This window comes from Physeter macrocephalus, chromosome 18 (assembly GCF_002837175.3).
Source record: "Physeter macrocephalus isolate SW-GA chromosome 18, ASM283717v5, whole genome shotgun sequence".
NCBI lineage: Eukaryota > Metazoa > Chordata > Mammalia > Artiodactyla > Physeteridae > Physeter > Physeter macrocephalus.
Window position 1 is genome coordinate 31,686,889 of NC_041231.1, and position 22,107 is coordinate 31,708,995.

The following is a 22,107-nucleotide window of genomic DNA, read 5'->3' on the forward strand; positions in this document are numbered from 1 at the left end:
AGTTTACTGACCTACAAACTGGGAATAATAATAAGACCTATATTATGTGGTATTGTTAGAAATAAGTGAGAAAAATATTATATACCTGGAATGGGATAAGCATTCAATACTTGTTTTAATATTGTTATGATTGTGGTTGTTCCTGTGGTTATTTATATCACTGAGCATTAGAATCAGTTAATCAGCCACCACGTTTTAAATGACTGCTCTAGGGCTTCCCTCGTGGCGCAATGGTTGAGAGTCCGCCTGCCGATGCAGGGGACACGGGTTCGTGCCCCGGTCCGGGAAGATCCCACATGCCGCGGAGCGGCTGGGCCCGTGAGCCATGGCCGCTGAGCCTGCACGTCCGGAGCCTGTGCTCCGCAATGGGAGAGGCCACAACAGTGAGAGGCCAGCGTACCGCAAAAAAAAAAAAAAAAAAATAAATAAATAAATAAATAAATAAATGACTGCTCTATGTAAATTATTGAGCTAGAGCTGTAGATGGGGAAAGACTTTTTTAAAAAAAAAAGACCTTATCTCTGTTATCTGGAAGTTACTATCTAGAGTACATACAACAGAAGCAACTTCGGAGATTTTCTGGTCCAGTGCTTCCAGTGATGTGCTCAGTTCCTACCTGCTGTTCAGAGCCAATTCTTTGCAACTCTTTTCATGTCCAGATTTAGTGATGTCCTGTTGGTAGCTTAAAATTGACCAGAGTCAAAGTATTTGCACCATGGAAATTGGCAAACTCTGCCAAACAAGACTGTTGCTTCTCCTTCTTCTTCCCCTTCCTCCTTTCCTTCTCCTCCTCCTTCTTTTTGACAGCCTTTTTCCTAGCATATCACTGAGTGATATCCAAGCATGGGATATATACCACATTACCTGAGAGAATGTTAGATGCGGCAACAACTCAGTATTAAATAGCACCAATCAAATTGTGAGAGGTTTATTTTTTTTTTTAATTTATTTATTTTACTTATTTTTGGCTGCATTGGGTCTTTGTTGCTGTGCGTGGGCTTTCTCTAGCTGTGGTGAGCGGAGGCTACTCTTCGTTGCAGTGTGCGGGCTTCTCATTGCGGTGGCTTCTCTTGTTGCGGAGCGCGGGCTCTAGGTGCGCTGGCTTCAGTAGTTGTGGCACATGGGGTCAGTAGTTGTGACTCGCGGGCTCTAGAGCACAGGCTCAGCAGTTGTGGCTCATGGGTTTAGTTGCTCCGCGGCATGTGGGATCTTCCCGGACCCGGGCACGAACCTGTGACCCCTGCACTGGCAGGCGGACTCTTAACCACTGCACCACCAGGGAAGCCCGAGAGGGTTATTTTTAAATTTTATTTTCTTCCTTATCCATCTATCAAGGAGAAAGTTTCCTTTGAGGGCTTATCTTCCTTTCACACTTCTCTAAAATTTCAAATCTTCATGTCTAATGAAGGGAAAGAGGGAGAGTGAGCAGGGCTCAGGCTCTGCACCCTCCACAGGCAACCCTGCCTACCTAGGAAGTGATAACGTCACTGTATTGGGTTGGCCAAAAAGTTCGCTTGGGTTTTTCCATAATGTCAACCTAACATTAAGTTGTATTTATTTTTATGCTTCTGTTATTGAGAGTGATATTGAGTTTCCATGTATGGTAGTGACACCAAGTTTCTTTTTATAATTAAGTATTTTTAAAAGAGAGCCAATTTAAAGGAAAATATTAAGTAAATAAATAAATAGAGTACAGATGGCACATGGGCAATAGCCCAAATCAGGAAGGTGGTATTGATGCCGGAAGTTTGGGAAGTTGTGATACATTCTAGCCACCCCATTTTGCAGCTGTATAAACTGAGGCCAGGGAAGGAAAATGACTTGAACCACTCATTTCGTCACAGAACCCAGACCTCCTATCCAATCCATGTGTTTGTTTTCCCCACTCTTTACCTGAGTTGAGCAGGGTGGTGGGGGAGAAGAAAAAAAAAAAAAATCTCTCCACTCTGTAGCAGATCTAGGCTGACTACAAGAGACAAGTTGTCACTGGCAACGGTGATGTAAACAATCTATACCCTAGAGTTCAGGCTGAGGCAGCTGTAGGGAGAAGAGGTGGGCAGCAGGGCTGACAGGTGGTCCCTTCATGCAGAAACATTAATGTTCAGTAATGACGGTACAAGCCTCATTGGCTTCGCACCCGGGCCATGCGGAAGCAGGGGCACGAGTAAGACATGGTCCTTGGTCTCTTCCAGCTTGCGTTCGATTGGGCTTCTTAGTGCTGAGAGACGTTTATAAGGCAAAGCAAAACCTAAAAATGCCAGAGGTGGGCAAAGCACCTGCCCCCCCCCACTTATAATCAAATAAAAATAAGCCTTCATGCCTGCTTCGAGATTTTACAAAATTAAAACTTTCCAATTTGCCCTTCCGAGTTTCTCCTAAAATGAGAGGATGCCGTGTAAATAGGCAATGGAAGAGCAGCTCAGCATCCTTCAGAGGGTACAAACCCTGGAGTCCAACAGACCCACATTCACATACCAACTTCATGGTGCTGCCAGCTTTGGGTCTTGCAGGAAGTCACTAAACCTCTCTGAGCCTCAGTTTCCTCATCTGTAAATGGTGATAATCATCATGCCACCCCTCTGTGAGGGTTAATTACTGATAAATCACTTAGCCTCGTGCCAGCCAAATAATAAGCATGCAACCATTGTTAAATCTCAGCAGCATTAAAAGGGTAGGTTTGGAGGAGCCCTTGAGCCTTGCAGAAATCCTCTCTGGGAATGAAGTGTTGGGACAGAAATGAGGGAGAGTGGAAGGAAAAACAGGTCTACTTCAGTCAGGCATCTGTTCGGAAGCCCCAGGGGGGGGATGAGAGATGAGAACATACACTTCCTGGACCCAGTCTCGGAGCACAGTACCCTGAGCAACAGGAGATGAGAACAATTCTCCTTGTTAATGAGGCTGCGGCTCCTAATCAGCACGTGGAACAGAACGCTTTTGCTTAATAGAGATCATTTCCCTGCCTCTTGCCCAACTCCCCAGCAGTGCCAGCAGCTCTTTGTTTAATGAAAGGTGGGGACTTTGAGTAGTGTGGTGGGATGGGCTGGAGGAGGTATTATTACCCTCATTACTATGATAATAGTTTAATCACAATCAATATTTATGAACATGCACAGAAGCCTGCAATCAACCAGCAGCCCTGCAACTCATGTTCTTGCCTAAGGATGCTTTCCAGGAAAGCCTGGGCTCTCTCCCACCTTTCCCCAGCCCCTCTGAAGCTCTACAGTGGTCCTCAGAGGTCATTTCAGAATATCAACGATGGTTACATCAATCATTACGTATGAGGTCCTGTGGTAATCGGTGAATAAAATCATAATGTAACTCTTTTTGCTTTTCAAAGTACATCCATAAGCTATTGTCTGGGTTTTATCTTCAGACTTTAGTAAACTATCTTGTGAAAAAGGTAGGGCAGGATAGGAGAAGGCATAATGCAGTAGTGAATCCTTTGAAGTCAGATCCATTCGGGTTCAAATCCTAGTTCTACCCCTTCTTTGCTGTGTTCCCTGGGGGAAGAAACTTAACTTCTCTGAGACACAGTTCCTTCATTTGTAAAATGAGGAGACAAGTTCTTAAAAGAATTGAATAAGTTAGTGTAAATCAGGCATTTAGTCATTGGTAAATGCATCCATATTTTTATATATGACTGTATATCAGGTATTAATTATTTCTATGTTGTCTGTGAGAAAACTAAACAATTGCTGTTCCAAAGTTCATATAGTCAGTCATTGAAGGAACAATAGTGAGAGTCCAGACTTAGAATCCAATATTCTCTTTCTATTATCTGAAAAAAAAATATTAACCCTGGTTCCATTTATAGGCAATTTAGAGAAATTTTATTTTAAAACATTGTGACGCTTAACTCTTTCAAATATGAATCATATTTTGAAAGCCAGAGATTATCTTTCTGAGCAATGACCATCTGATGACCCACCCATAAAAAATTTTTGGTATCACAGTTCCTACATCTGTAAAAACAGTATTTATAAAATCTGGCCCTCCTAAAAAGGAAAGCAAGGGAAGATGGCCTCACAGTGAATGTGCATCTATGCAGCATGTACACGGTGCTGACACGGGCACAGCATTTCACAGTTGGCCGGAAACACCCTTGATCTTCAGCAAGCATCGAAATCGTTTCAGCCCCTCTGGTGGCAGAGCTCTGGGAATCCGTCACACTGTCTGTGACTCCAGATCGACTTCAAGGGTTGTGTTTTTCTCCAGTGCTCAGAAATTGTTGGAAAGGGCTTTCACTGTAATTGTTACTTGGCCCCAAGCAAGAGCCACCGAGGTTTGCTCAACCGCTCACCCGCACACACAGTCCCAGTACATCCACCCACTGGCACATTCTGTCTCCCCCAAGCCGTCAGTCCCTTTGTTGGCACTTAAAATTTATTCCTCTTCCCAAGATGCACTTAGAGCATCCAGATTATGTATTGGGGAGCGGGAGGTGGTTTGCTACATTTTGCTTCTCAGAATCATGATTTCAGTCAAGCAAAAACCTTGAAGAAGTTACCCTGGAGAAGATACATTCTTCCCGCGAACGCTCGAATGCTGAAAATTCTATCACTTGTTTTGTTCTTTTTGCAATAATTTTTCATGAAAGAAATATACATACGTGGTTAAAATGTGAAATAGTACAGGAACACAGTAATTATTTTTTTTAAAAGCAACAGTTCTCTGTCCCATCCCTTTCCATCCTCAGTCCCTTACCCCAGCAGGGACCCTTGCAAACAAGTTTGCTTTTATCTTCCTAGCTCTAAGTACTGTTCTTATTACTGCAGTTTCTTGGTTTATCGATCATAGAGATGATTTACCTCCCTGCTGTAGTACAATAGATACTCACTTTGCCCTCTCCACTTTCCACCCCCCATCCTGTTACAGTTACATCAGTATTACCAGTCACTTTACATAGTACCCATCCACCTTTAGTTCTTGTTTCATCCGCAAGACGAGGCTCTTGACACCCGTGTCCTTTTCTTTCTCCTGCTGCTTCTTCCAGCTGATCTCTTGTTCTAACATGGGAACTGAATGACACACTTCTTCACTCCTATCACTGAAAAATGTAATAACCTATATTTATGAATGTCTCTTGAGTCTAGACCAGCACTGTCCAATAGATATTTCTCTAGTGATGGAGATTTTCTATATCTGAACTGTCTAATACAGTAGCCACCAGCCACCTGTACTTGAAATGTGACTAGTTCAACTAAAAAGTTGGATTTTTAATCGCATTTTGTTTTCATTTATTTAAATATAGTCACTTGTAGCTGTCTGATAGTGCCAGACCAAACTTAATATGCAAGCCTAACTACCTAAAGCAACTTGATTTTCCAGCAGAAATGATACTAATAGCTGACACATAGTTCTTACTTACTGTGCTCCAGGAACTATTCTAGAAATTCGCTTAATAACCCAGCAACTCTATGAAGAGTACTATTATCCCCATTTTATAGATGAGGAAAGTAAGGCATGGAAAAGTGAAGTAAATTGTCTAGTAAGAGACGCAAGAGGAAAGAGATATGGGAACATATGTATATGTATAACTGATTCACTTTGTTGCAAAGCAGAAACTAACACACCATTGTAAAGCAATTATACTCCAGTAAAGATGTTAAAAAAAAAAAATTGTCGGGCTTCCCTGGTGGCGCAGTGGTTGAGAGTCCGCCGGCCGATGCAGGGGACACGGGTTCGTGCCCCGGTCCGGGAAGATCCCACATGCCGCGGAGCGGCTGGGCCCGTGAGCCATGGTCGCTGAGCCTGCGCGTCCGGAGCCTGTGCTCCGCAACGGGAGAGGCCACAGCACTGAGAGGCCCGCGTACCGCAAAAAAAAAAAAAAAAAAAAAAAAAAAAAAAAATTGTCTATTAAGTGTTGGATCTAGAATTTGGCCCTAGACCATCCAACCCCAGAGTCTGTGCTCTCAACCATTTCCCTGCACTTCCGCTAATCCTCATTAGAAATGACCGCATCCTTTTTTGGGTATTTCCAGTCTGCTGATTAATGATGTGCTTGTGGTTCTCCCATGTTACTGGCCTGAGCAATGCTTATCACTGGGGCTACGTGCATTTAGATAGAACCCTGCCCATTCCATTTCTGCCGCAAAAAAAAAGAGAGCATGAAAACTGGAGGCTGAGGAAAAATATGGGCAAACGTAGGCGCTCAGGGCAAATTAGCTGATTTTGCCAGTAGAATAGAAAGGCTGTTCCTTTGGCGTGCAATTCCAACAGTAGTAATAGCAGCCAGCACGTACTGAGGACTTGCCATGTCCTTTATTCTGCCCTTGTATGTGTATCATCTTCACTAATCCTCACAACAGCACAGAGAGGTACAGATGATGAGGCTGCATCTCGAAGGTACTGGGCATATTAAAGGAGGTGGTTCATAAGGAACAGTGAAAACAGCGCCTGGCACAGGGTAAATAAGCAACACATGCTGCCTATTGTAATCCTGATATTTCATCGCCAAGTCTACCCACTGGTCCCTGCTACATTGTCTGGTACCTGTGTGAACGGTCTTTATTGTTTTTTCCTTTTCCCTGATACTATAATTTTTCCTGGAGCCTCATTTCCAGAGCTCTTATTAATACTAAGATATTAATAGCCTTTTGTTTTACTGCTAAAGTATTTATAAACTTTTCAAGGTGTGGGAAGTGTTTCCTATTCCACATCCTTCCTAGCACCTGCCTCATACACCATCTAAGAGTCGTATTTCTGGAAGGAATCAGGGGAAAACATTTAGCTCTGTGCCCTATTATAATAGGTAAAGACAGGAGGCCAACAGGTTAGACAAGTAGTCAACTAGTTAATGGTCATATTAAGATGAGAAATTTACATTTTATGATTCTTCCCCCACCCCCCACCCCAATGGCTCCTCCTCTACTCCAGAGGTCAGAATATTTCTTCTGGAAAGAGGCAGATAGTAAATATTTTTCACTTTACAAGCCACATAGTCTCTGTCACAGAGACTCAGCCTCCTCCCTTGTAGCATGAAAGCAGCTATCGACAAGATGTAAATGAATAGGCGTGGCTGTGTTCCAATAAAACTTTATTGATGGACACGGAAATGTCAATTTCCTGTAATGTTCACATGTCAGGAAATATGATTCTTCTTTTGATTTTCCTTCATTTAAAAATGTGAAAGCCATTCTTAGCTCGTGAGCCACACAAAAACAGGCAGCAGGCTAGATTTGACCCACAGGCCAGAGTTTGCCAACCCTTTTTTCTAGTCTATAAACTATAGATGGGAACACACTTGGTACAGTCAACTCGCAGGTAACGACAAGTGACTGAAACACTAGTAACAATATTAGGTAATACTTCTTGAGCTCTTATTAGGTACCAGGCATTGCACTGAGCACTTAACGTGATGTCAACCTGTTCAGCCTCACATGAACCTCCTAAAGAGGATATTGTTGTTACCCTCATTTTGCAGATGAGATTATAGAAGCCGTGGGAGGTTAAAAATGTTTTCCTGAGTTCATTTAACTAGTAAGTGATGGAGCATAATTCCAACAAAACTCTGTCTGACCCAAAGTCCCTATACGTCCCACAAGTCGGCTCCCCTTCTCCCAGATCCCAGGTGATTATTAGGTAAGAAATAGCTTTAGAATGACACATCATTTTCACAATATCAGCAACTTGATGTCCTGAAAGGACTCTGCACTTAATAACTAGACCTGGGCTTGGACACCAATGCCACCACTTAACTGGTTTACCTCTGGAGAGTTGCTTAACCTCTCTGAACCTCAGTGTCCTCATCTGTGAAGCGGGGATGGTGAAATGAGACTTCTCATGTTCTACAGGAATGATTAATTGAGTTAGTTATACATGAGGTGTCTAGCTCAGTGCCCCGTATATACATGCTCAATAAATATCATTGAGAATCAGGTGAAAATCAGCTGGTCTCCTTTTATAGCCAGGAGACCCAGGAATGCCCAATTCCTGTCGTAGACCATCAGTGACCTCCCCACAGCATCGTCCAGGAAAATACATGCAATGGATAAAATTGGGGAATAGGAGACCAAGTGACACCTTCTTGAATATCTTGGTTATCTATTGCTGCATAACACACTGTGGCAAAGTTAGTGGCTTAAAACGATCTGTTTATTTTGTGTACGATTTTGTGGGTCAGAAATCTGGGAAGAGCTTGGCTAGGGGATTCTTTGGTTCCATGTTGCACTGACAGGGGTCACTTGCTTGGCTGCGCTGGGACTGAATGTCTGATAGCTTGATGTGTCTCCATGTGCCTATTTCTCCCCCATATGGGGTCTCATCCAGCTGAGCTTCTCCACGTGCCTTGGGCTTCTGATGGCATGGCAGTCTCGGCACAGCTGCACTTAGTGGCAGCTGGCTTTCAAGGGTGAAGAAGCAAAGCTGCTGGCCCTCTCCAAGATTAGGTTCAGGACTGATATGGCGTCACCTCCATCATATTCTCTTAGTCACGGCAGTCACGGGCCAGCCCCGGCTCAAGGGGGATGGAGGAATAATAGACCCCACTTCTCAGTGGGAGTGGCATGCCCACACAGGGAGCAAAATAACTGATGGCAAGCATCTTTGGCAACAAGCTACCGCATTGTGAGGTGGGCTTTGGGTCCATATTACAATGCAGAGAACTCTGTGGAGCCCTGCTGGTCTCCAGAGAGCTCTTTGTTAAGAGCTGAGGCCTGAGGATCCAAGCAGAAATAGAATAGAGAGAGAGTCCAGACCACAACCTGGTACAGGGCCAGCAAAGAAGAGAGGGAGTAAGATGGCCAGGCCTCTTACGGCAGGATTAGTCACAGACATCATGAAGCTTTCTAACCATGAAACAGAACCACATACCTCAGTGTGCTGATATTTAAGGTTTAACGACCCCACCCACTAGCAAACGTAGCCCAGCCTGTGCCCTGGAACCTGAACTATCAAATCAGCCCCTTTGGACGTGAAAGGAAAAGAGAATGTAAAAATAATAGGCAACATTTATTGAACACGTACTATGTGCCAGGCCCTGTGCAAAGGTTTTCACATACAGTGACTCATTTGATGCTTTGCATGCACTAAATGAATTTAATACAAGTCAAATGCTTAGAATAGTGTCCTGCATGTGTTAAACCCTTAAGAAATCTCTTTTTTCTATTAATAATCTGTACAACCACCCCATGAGGAGGAAATACTGTCATTATCTCTATTTTCCAAGAAGGAAACTGATGCTTAGAGAAGTTAATTACCTGGCCCACAACTGGTGGCTGATCAAACCAGATGCCAGCCCAGGTATCTGACTCCTGGCCTCGAGCTCTTACCTCTATGCTGTACTCATACTGTAGGGACACAAGAGACCCTTTAAGCTCATCTCACAGAAGCAACAAAAGCCATTTCCTTTTGAATTGATAGTGCTTGGTCGCACTTTTCTTAAGTGATTCTTTAAGAGTGTTAGAGCTTGAAATAACAGCTTCAAGAAACCTTTATCCTGGGTACAGAGTAAAGAGTACCATGCTCAGAAGTTCATTCTGTCAACACATTTTTAAAAATTTTTTATTTTATATTGGAGTATAGTTGATTTACAATGCTGTGTTAGTTTCAGGTGTACAGCAAAGTGATTTAGTTATACATATGCATATATCTATTCTTTTTCAGATTCTTTTCCCATATAGGCCATAACAGAGTGTTGAGTAGAGTTCCCTGTACTCTGCAGTGGGTCCTTGTTGATTCTCTCTTTTATATATGGTAGTCAACACATTTTTATTGAGCTCCTACTATATACCAGGCAGTGGAGATAGGAGAGAAGAAAAGTTCTTATTCCTCATAGAGCCTACATTCTAGACATAAGGCTGGTGATAGATGATAAAATAAAATCATTTTACTGATGATAGTGGTACTAAGTAGCATGTTGACATACCAAACTGCCTCAACTCTCAAAAAAAAAAAAGAAAGAAAGAAAAAATCCAGATCTCTAAGATCACCTGGGTTAGGGAAGTAAATGTTGCCGGACCCTTGAAAGAGTGGTGTGGTCGGCAGTTTGTAGGCAAAGACAGAGAAATCAGCTCCGAGTTCTTGTGAAGTCAAACAGGCAGGGTTGGAGTCAGCTTGTGCAGAGAATAAATCGTTTGCTTGGTTGGTTTTTGTCTTTTTTTTTTTTTTTAAGAGACCACGGGGAGAAAGGAGAGTTCAGGCAGTCACTAATGCAGTGGTATCTGTTCAGACTTCTTTTTTTTCTTCCATCTTTGCGTCTTACCCACCAGATTTCTGTTTGCAAAAAGGGCCTAATCCACTTTTTTTTTCCCTGTCCGTGCATTGATTTAATAGTAACAAACCCTGAGGTCCTCGTGGTCTGCACCTGGGTTGCTTTTTCCCCTAATGAAGCAAGAGAAGTGGTTTAAGCCCCCGCCGTGCTCCCTGTCAAAGCTACACAGTGATTAACTCAGGTCCCCTTATTAGGACCAGGCAGAAGAAAATCCCTTAGTCATCAGCATTGTGAAAATCCTGGAATGGTGAGTGTTCAATGAAAAGATTACCTTTGGGCACCTGAAAAATAATGGAGGAGCTCAATAGAGTAACCATTAAGGCTGTCTACACACGCTAAGTCAGGTGGAGGGTCGAGGTAATTAGCTGGGACATTCAAAGCCAGAGAAACTGTGTTGGACCTTCTGCCCTGACTGAGTCGGTGCAGATAATTATTCAAATCTCTCAGACATTTTTCCTGGAGAAGCCATTTTAGGTTGTGTCTACACACACAAAGAAACAAGACTTAAATATGAGTGGTTTGATAGTTTTGTTTTTTTTTTAACTGAATAATAGGCAGCTTAAGGGATGGGAGGTTCAAAGCTATAACTTATTAGCTGTGTGACTTTAAGCCAAATTGCTTCCTTTCTGTTAGCCTCAGTTTTGTCAACTGTAAAATGGGACTATTAATAGGACCCCTTTCCAGAGGTCGTTGTGAGGATTAAATATAACATATGCAATCTTCCTAACTCATCTCCTGGCAAGTCGGAAGCACTCAAGAAATGTAACTTACAGTTATAAATTGTTGGATGGACATGACTTATTCTGGGTGTTTAGAGAGATTGTGCATTAAGACATCATCCAAGGAAGGGACTAGAAATCAAGGAGCAAATGCCTTTACCTACAATCCCTAATGCAGTGCCTTGGACCTAAGACTTGGTCTTTGCTGCAGGTCTATGAAAATGAACAGGTTGCTCACTGACAGCTCATCTTCCCACCTTCACCCTTGGTCTCCATCAGACTCTCCTAGTTTGTGTCTCTTTTTCGAACCTGCCTTCCCAGAACCGGCTCTGTCTGGTCGAGGGGTGGGGGTGGGGTGTTCATGGATACTGCTAGAGAAGGGACATTCTTTGTCCCACCAGAGGGGTTGGTGAGAAAGCAGGGAGATCAGGAAGTGAAGTCTGGCTGAAGTTACAGTTCTTGTCTCTCCCGTGAGGGCAATTGAGTCCCTGCAGAAAAAGGATGCCAGACCAGGTGTCTGGGGCAAACGCCTCTCCCGCAGCCTTCTGTCCTATGCCCCGGGACATTTGGCTTTGTACCAGAGAGCAGTAAGGGTGTGTGATTGAATATATAGAGCACCCTGGCTTGGGGAACTGCCCTCTCACTCATGCCCTGGCTTGGGCAACCTGAGGAAGGGAGCAGAGGTCTTTGCTTCTGCCTCAGTGTTCTGGAGAGAAGTCCAGTGCGTACGGTGTTCATGGAATTGGCAGGAAGTTTGCCAGACTGAAGACCGGCTCAGATGCCTCCTGGTAACCTGAGGAGATTCCAGCATCCTTTCCATGGCAAGAAATTGCCCGTGGGCTAGAGGTGAGCAGTGAAACTGTCACCACGACCACCAGGATAAGAAGCAGAGGCTTTATCTACACCAGTAAGCCAACATTGCCAATAAGAAGAGGTACATTTAGTAGCTTTTACCATGTCCCCAGCTCTGTTCTGTACCCTTGGATGGATTACCTCATTCAATCCTCTCCATATTCCTTTGAGAAACATTATAATTGTCCCATTTGCAGAGGAGGCTCAGAAGTTAATTAACTTGGTCAAAGTCACCAAGCTAGAAAATGGCAAAGCCCGACTTCTAACCCTGCCAATCCTCAGCCCAACCTTTTAGCCACTTCACCAATAAGATTTCTTTTAAAGTTAAAAAAGAAATGAAAATTACACACAAACACACACTTTTGACAACGCTTGATGGGAAAAAACGCGTAATGACAAAATTTTATAAAATAGGTTGTGCTTTTTAAGAAATTTGTATTTTATTCATCAGAACAACACGTAATGGGAAATAGTCTTGTGTAGATTACGATGTCTGTTGTTTATTTAATCTAGACACAGTGTCTGGTGTGTGCTTGGACTTTCTGACCCTTGGCAATAATTCCAAACCCCTAGTGGGTTGGGAGGATCTGGCCTTCCTCTCTACTTAGAGTATAGCTGGCCAAAAACATAGTCAGTCCTATGGATACTTCAAAGAAACATGATGCTTAAAAAGGCAGCACTGTTGACATTAGGCAGGAGAGGATTCTAGGGCCAGAGTTCTGATCCTGGTTCTGTCAGTTTATTCACACTGCTGTATCCCAACATGTATACCGTAAAAAAAAAAAAAAAAAAAAAAAAAACAGAACTGATGACAGCTTTCTACCTCTTAAGGAGATGAGCAACAGAGACCAGGAAGCAGCCTTAGAGGTCACCTCTCGCATAGGGAAAGTCTCACATCGGAGCATCCTACATACCTCCTGCGTGAGCTCCTCCAGCAAGGATGGTTTTTTTGTTGTTTTTTTTTGTTTGTTTGTTTGTTTGTTTTTTTTGTGGTATGCTCTCACATCGGAGCATCCTACATACCTCCTGCGTGAGCTCCTCCAGCAAGGAGGGTTTTTTTGTTGTTTTTTTTTTGTTTGTTTTTGTTTTTTTTTTTTTGTGGTATGCGGGCCTCCCTCTGTTGCGGCACGTGGGATCCTCCCGGACCGGGGCACGAACTCGCGTCCCCCGCATCGGCAGGCGGACTCTCAACCACTGCGCCACCAGGGAAGCCCAAGGAGGTTTTGTTTGTTTGTTTGTTTTTTTCAGCAAGGAGTTCTTGATCACCAGAGATAGCCAGTGCCTGGCTGGACTGAGATAGCTGTTCGCACCTTCTTCTGGGGCCCCGTCATGTTACTCATTCATCCTGATTCTGTGCTGTAGAACCACCGTGACCAAGTTTAACCCTTCAACACTGAAGGTCCTTGATTAACTACGTGAAAGTTTTCATTTCGTTTGCCGCTAGCCCCTTCCTTTTCCAGGCAAGATGCCTTCTCCTTTACTTTTCTTGTAGAAGACACTTCCAGACTGCCCTGTATCCTCAACATCTTTTCTTCACGTTCAATGGCCGGAACCAAAAAATGATACAATCCTACCAGGACCACTGTTTACTCTGAGCTGTTTTTTTCCTGTTTTTATGGGATAGGAGAAAGATCAATAAGACTATGTGCCAGTCAGCAGTTACCAGATTTTAAAAAAGACCAACAAACTGAAGGCTAGTGCATGTAGGAGAGGGGATGGTTTTCGTCATGCCATAGAGCTTGCCTTATCTTCCCAAACTGCTTTGAAAGGAATAGACTTTGGCTGGTGTCATTTTCTGGGTTGAAATTGCATGTTGGTGGTAAGAGTGGGTGTGTTTAAAGGTTGATCATTTCAGCTGTAGCAAAACTCCTACCAACTGCCAAGCACTAAGTCTACAGAGGGAAGGAGGCAGTTTGTAGCTGAGAAGAATTGTTTTGTCAGCACCTGCCCTGATCACTGATGCTTAAATTCCTCATACTTTCTACCACTGGTGAAAAGATCAGGAGTTCAAAAGGAAAAAGTGGGGCTCAGGAGACCCTCATGTGAGTCCAGCCTTCTCTGTCTTCTGGCTCAGATCATGACGGAATAGATTCTTAAATTCTGTGGGTTTTAGTGTTCTCAATAGTGAATAGATAAACAATGACTAGCCACCCTTTTGCAGGGTGGCTTAGAGAAGAAACAGTACGTAAAAGTGCTTTGCAAAGTAAAAAACATCATACAAATGTTATATATTAATGTACACAGAGGAGATTTGAAAGGACAGCCACCTTCTTGCTCCAACTAAATTCTAGAACAGGACTAAAGGGGAAAGATTTCGGGTTGAGAATCATTTAGTAAAATGTTATTTAGGCAAATTCTGGAAAGCTTTCCTCATACCCCCTTAAGGGCCTGGAGTGGTTTCCTTCACTCACCAAGCTTTGCAAGCATCCAGCTTTATATGCAACCCTGTTGGCCTTCAGACTAACTCAGGCAGTGGCTTCTCGATCTGGTCTGTTTATTCCTCAACCATCCTGAAGCCAGCACTGGTCACTAGCTTTTTCTCCTTCCTTCTACAGATTTTCCCTGAGTGCCCTTTCTAAGCTGGGTAACAAGTGAGTCACTGGGGAGACAGCTAGGGGCAAGACGTGACATTCTGTGGGAGACAGACATGGCACCAAAATTACTGAATTGCGATTGCAATCAGTGCCGCAAAGGGAAAAAAATGTAGGGTTCTGAGAGAATCTGTAACAGGAGACGCTAGGAATCATCTTGGGCGCTGGCAATGATTCCGGGAGATAGAATGCATTGCCCTCTCAATCATTAACTAATTGATGTGTGTTCCACCCTTGAAAGTTTATGAAACACTTTCCCGTACATTTTGTCGCTTGATCAGGCTCTCAGCCCTACAAAGTACACAGTGGCATCACCTTGTTCTAGAAATCGAGAAACCCAGGTGAAGAGACTCGAAGTGATGATCCCAAGGTCAACTAGTTCTACCACTTACAGAACTTTCGACTCTAAATCCTGGACTCTTGTCCACCCCACCCATTGGCTCACTGACTTCTTTCTTGAGATTTGACATTTTGAAAAGTGCCTTTGAGAAAATAGCAACAGGGAAGAACACTCCCGTGGATACTTTCCTGGGAGACATGGGGGTAGAGGTAGTGACTGCCAATATTGGTCTCAGCCAGGTGGCAAGAGGCAGCCCACCTGAGATGTGAAAAGACATCCTAAGCGCCTGGTGTGCATCGCGGTCTTGGCACTTGCCGACAAAACTGAAAACGCTCCTCTGACCCCAAATGTAGCCCCTTGGTCTTACCTGTGCTAAGTGGAACGTGTGTGACCCGAGTCAAAAATGAAACGCATAGAATATCAGACATCCTCCTCAGGTTCTCTTCCTCAAAGCCAGCTGTTCATTGACTTCTCACAGGACCCAGAGCCCCGCCACATCTGCTTGTGAATCGATCCTCTCAGCCCCCGTTTATTCTGTGCTTGCTGTGTCCCAGGACTCTGTGTGTATTCACCCTTGTATCGACCCGCTGCAACAGTTACCTAATGGTATCTGCATTTTGCAGATGAGGTAACTGAGGCTCAGAGAGATGAGGTCACTTGCCCAAGGTCACACAGCTTGTAAGTCAGTAGAGCTTGGATTTGAACCCAGATTCCATGCTCTCAAACACTGTACGTACTCCACCACACCCCCTCCACCAGAACTGAGAATAAATGTCATACCCTCTTCCTGCACTTCCCTTCTGGGGTTTTTATGATTTAAAACCAGGAGACGTAACAGCAGCCTTGGGACAGTTTTGAACGGCTCTGGTACCCTCCCATCCCCCGCCCACAGACACCCATCTCCCTCTGGGTTAAGGGTGCCCACCCACTACATCCCCTTCTCTTGAAGAGAGTTACTGGGAAGTGAGAACTCAGAGATTCAATTAGGACAAACCTGTAGCCAGATTATACAAAGACCCCCAAGGTACAAGAAGTGACAGTGGACGTAACTGCTTTTCTAGACTGGTGAGCCCTCCACTCAACGGTCTGGGTTTAGCTACAGTCATTTGTCTCCCTTTTAAAGGGAGGGAGGAAAATACAGATCTCCCACACCAGCTACAGAATCTCAGTAAAAATGTTGCTGTCTTTTTTCTCTTTCCTTCTCCCTCCCTCCCTCCCTCTCTCTCGTCTCCCTCTCTCTCTTTCTCTCCAAAGCAGTGGGTCTGGCTTGCAGGGTAAAAACATTAGCAAACAGATTTTATTTTTTTAGTACCTTTCTGTGTTTCCTGGTCAGCCCCGTCTGCCAGCATATTGTTTTAACTCTGATGGTGATACAGCATTGAGCTGTGAACAATTAAACATAAACACCACCCTCACTTCCATCCTCTTCTTTCCTCCTTAGGTGAAGGCAGCTTCCAAATATGTGGATGTACCTGTGAGTATTTGAAAAATGTTTTTGTGGGGTGTTTTGGCTTTCGTGAGAATTTTGATGGTGCTTTTTTCATTAGTTGCCACTAAACTGTAGAGTCCTGACTAGAATCACCAGAAGAAAGGAAGCCAAGGATATTTCACAGTAAAATTGTTTTGAGACGAGAAGAGGGTAGGAAACTGTAGTTTCCTTCAGCAGGAAAAAGAGATCCTATTTTGAGGGTAAACCCAGTTCACTTTCATTTCCATTTTCATTGGTTTCTCTGGTATATTTCATTCTGTTATCATCCAGCTCCCTTCCCCTCCTGCGTGCGCACCTTGGGAGCAGGGCCTTAGCCAGAAATTTGCACAAGGGTGCCAGTATTTTTTTTAAAACAAATAAATTCGGAATTTGTTCATTTGGGGGTCAATTCTGCAATTGTTTTAAGGGAACCTTACAAAACTGCTTATAATTAGTGCAGACCTCGTTAATGAAGAGCACTCTCCAAGTTCACAGATAAAGCACTCAAAGGTGCCCAGAATTTACATTTAAATTGAGGTTAAGTTCTACACATGAATGCTAGAGTGTGGGATTACCTGTGATAAATCGGGATACATTTATAGACAGACTTTACCCTGCCTATTAGCAAAATAGAATTGGAGAGATTTAAATATATTCCAGTGAAGGAGAAAAGAAAATGATTCTGTTTCTCCATTTCTAACAAAAGAGGTGTGAGTCTATTATAAAATACTAAATTTAGAGAGCTTATCTCAACAGCCACCAACGGTCTTGTGCTGAGGGTTTCTCATTCTGAACGTGATTAAGTACCCTCCTTGTTCAAATACTTATTTGTTAAAATTTGTTTTTTTTTCTAAAAGGATTTATATTAACATTTAAATTCATTTCCCCAGGAAGCTAAGTGTGTAATGGTTTATTGGCTTATTTCTCAAAGGATGGCAAAATGGAAAATTGGAGTGAGTTTAGCATTAGCATATATTTTGTTTGTTTAATGATAGAATGTACAATCAATAATTATGCTTTGAATTTATATAATACTTCTCATCGGGGGACCTCCGACTCCTTCACGTAGATAGTCCTTATAATAGAGAAGAGGAAAAAGGTCACATACCTGGAGCAAGGAGAGAAGTTAAGTAATTTATTTTCCCAAGCCCCAAAGTAGAAACTTTCAGTTCACAGGGAGCAAAGTACTCAAATTCTCTGAGCTGTTCTCCATCCTTAAAGTAAAGGTAATAATACCCACATCACAGACTTGCTGTGCCGATGAAATGGCCCATATATGGGATGCTCAGCACTGTACCTGGCACTCACTAGATCGGCAGCAGGAGTAAGGCCCTTGGGTTGAGGGGGGCGGGGCGAGGGAGCGCTCTGCTCTATCGCACGGGGTCGGAGGGGCGGTGAATTTGCTGACGTCCACCCTGGCCTGCCCTGGGCTTCGACAGTAATCGAAATGGAAATTGTGGTCCTCAACCCGAAGATCTGGTAGCTGAAGTCTGTTTTCTGTTATACCTCAAAGCAGAGGGGAGCTCTCACCAGTGAGATATAAACAGGTGACCGGTAGGCAAAACCCAAGTACTTGGGGAAGAAAAATGATCTGGCTGAAATTATTGAGGAGGTCAGATTATTTGGGGTAGGTCAGAAAGTCAAGTATTGGCAATGTTAATTGGTTCAACCTACTTCCTGCCAGCCAGGCTCAGATTTATTGTAAAGATGAGGAAAAAATGGACTCTACGTCAACGTGAAAGGGAACAAAAATCAATGAGCCAAGTTTCTGCCCTCCGGGGAGGCAGAAGAAAATGATGCAGCACGTCCCCAAATGGGGTACATTTCCCGCCGGTGATATACAATACCATGGAAACAGAAACGGCAGTCAAGCCTTATAAAGCAGCCACTGTGTGCCAGGCGCTGTTCAAAGCACTTTACATTTAATCTGCACAACAATCCCACTTTTAAGATGAGGATACTGTGGCACAGAGAGGTTGACTTGCTAAGGATCCCACAGGTGGTAAGGAGCGGAGCTGAGAGTTAAACCATGCTCTTAAACACTACCTCATTTGCAAGATGGTTTCCTTTAGCGCACAGAGAAGCATCTCTGTTTGGATAACTGAGAAATTATTTTAGCGAGTATTAGAAAAAATACGATCGGCACATCAAATGTGCTCTTTCACCATGATTTCACCACTTAGTACAGCTTGGGACAAAGCTAAACTTTAAAATGAAGTTCGTTAAAGTATTTTTGTAACAGACAATATTATAATAAGTTTTAACAAATAAAAACAATTTTCTAGAAAATAATAGTACAAAATACACAGTTACTATCTGTACATTGTTCACATAGAGTAAATAGTCATCATTTACGTCTCAAAACAACCCTATGAAGGGCGTAATATGATCTTCCTGTTGTCACAGCTGAGGAAATTGAGGCGCAGGGAGGTTAAATGGCTGTCAAGGTCACCTGTCGAGTAAATGGGAGCGTGAAGATTGACGCGCTGGCAGTCTGATATATAGAGCCTGCTAGCAGTGGCTCCCAAAAGTCAATTGCGTGCGTTTCTTTACAACTGCCTTCAGTGAGGGCCCTTTGGTAGCTCAGACTCAGCCATGGAGGGAGTATTTACACCACGGAAACTGGCACGCACTACAGATCAAGGTTTGCTGTTTTGTTTCATTGTTTTCGTTTTGAAGAGTCAGTTGACCAGCTAATATCACCTATTAAATCAGTGGTCCCCAAACCAGAATGTGCAGAGGTGATACTTGGCAAGGGTTTTTTGGTTTGTTTTTGTGGGGTTTTTTTTTAATAGAGATTCCCAGCCCCTTGCCTCCAGAGATTCTGATTCAGTCGTTCTGGGGTGAAGCCTGGAAATCTCTTTCTAGAACAGCTTTCCACCTGATTCTGATAGATGGTGTAAGTTTGGGAGCCAGTGATTCTCGACCTTGGTGTTGTATATTGGAAACGTCTGGGGAGGTTTTACGAGGAGTAGCCTGAGGTTGCTTGCCAACTTAAAGCAGAATCTCTGGGTATGGGGTCTAGACATCAGTTTTTTTTGTTTGGTTCTTGTTTTTGAGGCATCAGGTTTTTTCTTTAAAACTCCCCATATCCTTCTCATTTGCAGCCAGGTTTAAGAACCATTGGATAAAATCATCTTTCAAGTTTCTTCTAGCTCTGAAGACTGTGCGTTGACCTCTGTTGCCCTGTGAGGTTTTTGGCACACGGTTTGTTGGTTTAGTTCCTTGTGGGGACTAGTATTTAGTTACCTTAGATGTTTGTCTCTTAATTATCGACACTAAGAGAGAGAAGCGCTGTTACCAGGTCATTCCAAACATTGCATAATCCCCAAAGCATATCTCTTCGTCTTAGATGGAGTATTTGACCCTTCAGTTCGGAGCAGATTTGCATTCCTAATTAGGCCTTGCTTAGGATGCCGAAAATTTGAATTTGTTTTCCTCGGGCTCAGCAATATCCTGGAAGGAGCAAGCTACAATTAAAATGTCCTGTTTCTTCCAAGCCACCAAGTGGCTTCTTCACAAACTGTGTCTTCCACACATGGATGGAGTTAACTATACAGATACTTATATAGTCACTGTTTGTTTAATTATTTTCTAACATCTACATCCTATGCCATCGGTCTGTCCAAACCGCACTTAAAATAAACAATGTAATTGTGAGATATTAAACACCGTCACCTAAAGTCTTTCCCACGGCGACTAGATAGCCGCGTGGTATAAAACTTCATTTACCTAATAGCATCAGTTGTTTAGTCAAGAATATTTTCCATCTGCAACTACAAGTGAGCTTGTTGGTCAGTGGACAGTTTTTATTTTAACCATTTTGGTTGAAAACCTGCTTAGAATGCATTGTACAACCTTCCCTGCCTTTTTCAACAGGGAACTGACAGTACTTGAACATTTTCCCTATGATCAAGGATCACCATTGTGACTGTGTCTTTCCCCAGTGGCCCCACTCCCCTGAGGACCTCTCAAGGTATAGGGGACTCTGCCCTTCCTAGCCCCAAACCTCAGGGGATGCTGAATATACGTGTCTGGTGCTCCAGTTTGGCAGCCTTCTCCCTCAAGCTCAGGGTATCTCGAAAAGTGATAGCTTTAATCAACACACCTGTTTCAAATAAGTCCCCTCCTCCCCCTTCCTGGTCCCCCAAAGGATGGAAAACAGACATGTTAGAACTGGACGCAAAGCTGGTTAAAATGGAAGATGGTTGTGAGCGGGGAACCCGAGGACTCTGAGAAAACACGTTTCCATGCAGAGACTTTGTCATTTTTATTTTGACGTTGGTTTCTCTGAAACCCCTTTTTTCGTCTTGGTTCCAAAGTAGGTTCCAAAGGTAGGTAAGGTCATGAAGTGATAAATCTTGTTGGCGGGGGAAGAATCATAGTGGCTCATGTTTGAATAGCAATTTATGACCTTTGAGGCATTTTAACTTCCATTATTTTAGCTGACGATCACAACAATCCTTGAAGGTAAGTAGGGGAAACTATTATTAATCCCATTTTACAGATGGTATAACCAAGGCCCAGAGAAATTGAAATGATTTTCGCAAGCTCCAATGTGTGGGGGATCCAGTAAAAATCCATGTAGTGTGACTGAGGAGTCTAAAAACGGAGGTGGGACAGGGGCTTATTCATTCATGATTTTGTTCATTCGGCAAATATTTACTGAGCACCTACTATGTGCCAGTCCTCATTTATATGCTGAGGACACAATAGAAGATAGAGCAAATAAAGTCCCTGTATTCAAGGAGCTTATGTGCTAGTGGGAGAAGACAAGAAACAAATAAATATATAATACAGTGTCAGGTATTGGTGAGTGCTATGAAGAAAAGAGTCAAAAGATAGAGACCCGGGCTTCCCTGGTGGCGCAGTGGTTGAGAATCTGCCTGCTAATTCAGGGGACGCGGGTTCGAGCCCTGGTCTGGGAGGATCCCACATGCCACAGAGCAACTAGGCCCGCGAGCCACAACTACTGAGCCTGTGCGTCTGGAGCCTGTGCTCCGCAACAAGAGAGGCCGCGACAGTGAGAGGCCTGCGCACCACGATGAAGATTGGCCCCCGCTTGCCACAACTAGAGAAGGCCCTCGCACAGAAACGAAGACCCAACACAGCCAAAAATAAATAAATTAATTAATAAACTCCTACCCCCAACATCTTCTTTAAAAAAAAAAAAGAGAGACTCATGGAGTTTAACTACCTGGGTGAGCTGAACCGCACCGATTTTTTTTTTTCAAGGTTTTTAAAACATAAATGAAATGTCCCTTTGAGGACAGTAATTTAGCGAAAAGAGAAGGAGTGGTGAAAATAACCATTATTGTAGATCACTGTTGTGGTTACAAATAGGTCTGCTGAATTTGGCTTTGAATCTTAGCTCTAAGATGGCTGCATGTGTCCAGGGAAGGGTTATATCTGCCACAAGCATCACCAGGGAAGAAATGGAAACAATAATAATGTTTCTTAAGTGCCCCAGGTAGGGGTCCCCATTCCCACTGAGAACACCCTGTGATGTGTGGTTGCGGAAGGGAGAGGAGGAGAGAGGTGCCAGTTTAGAACTGATAGCTATCAGTTGCATCTCATTGGAGAACCTCTGTTGTTTCGTGTCATAAAACTGCAACAATTATAGGACCATCACACAACCTGCTCAATCCATTTGCTGAAAATTGCTTGAAAGTGTAACAGTTGACTGCTGTGGCTTTGAGTTGTCCTCATTGTTTTTCAAATTAATACCTTGTCATTGTTTCAGCAGGTGTTAAGAAATGTTACTAGCATCCCAGGGGCCAAGCATTGGCCCTTTGCTTGATAATTGTTTGCTTTGTATGAGGAAAAAAATAAATATATACAGTCCTACTGTTTCCAAACCTTCCTCATTTTCACCCTGGAAATTACACAGAAGTGTTAACTAACTTCAATTTGCAGTGCCTGACAGT

The 22,107-nt window shown here is 43.3% G+C and overlaps 1 protein-coding gene across 8 annotated transcripts in view; it reads left to right on the forward strand.

The window, feature by feature from the left end:
* The window catches only part of CADPS (calcium dependent secretion activator), a 489,257-nt gene that overhangs the window by 425,214 nt on the left and 41,936 nt on the right, over positions 1–22,107 (forward strand). For all 8 annotated transcript variants that reach the window (XM_024124105.1, XM_024124106.1, XM_024124104.1 and 5 more), the window contains one exon: positions 16,154–16,186. In XM_024124105.1, coding sequence (XP_023979873.1) covers positions 16,154–16,186 — 33 coding nt within the window. The remainder of the gene's footprint in view (positions 1–16,153; positions 16,187–22,107) is intronic.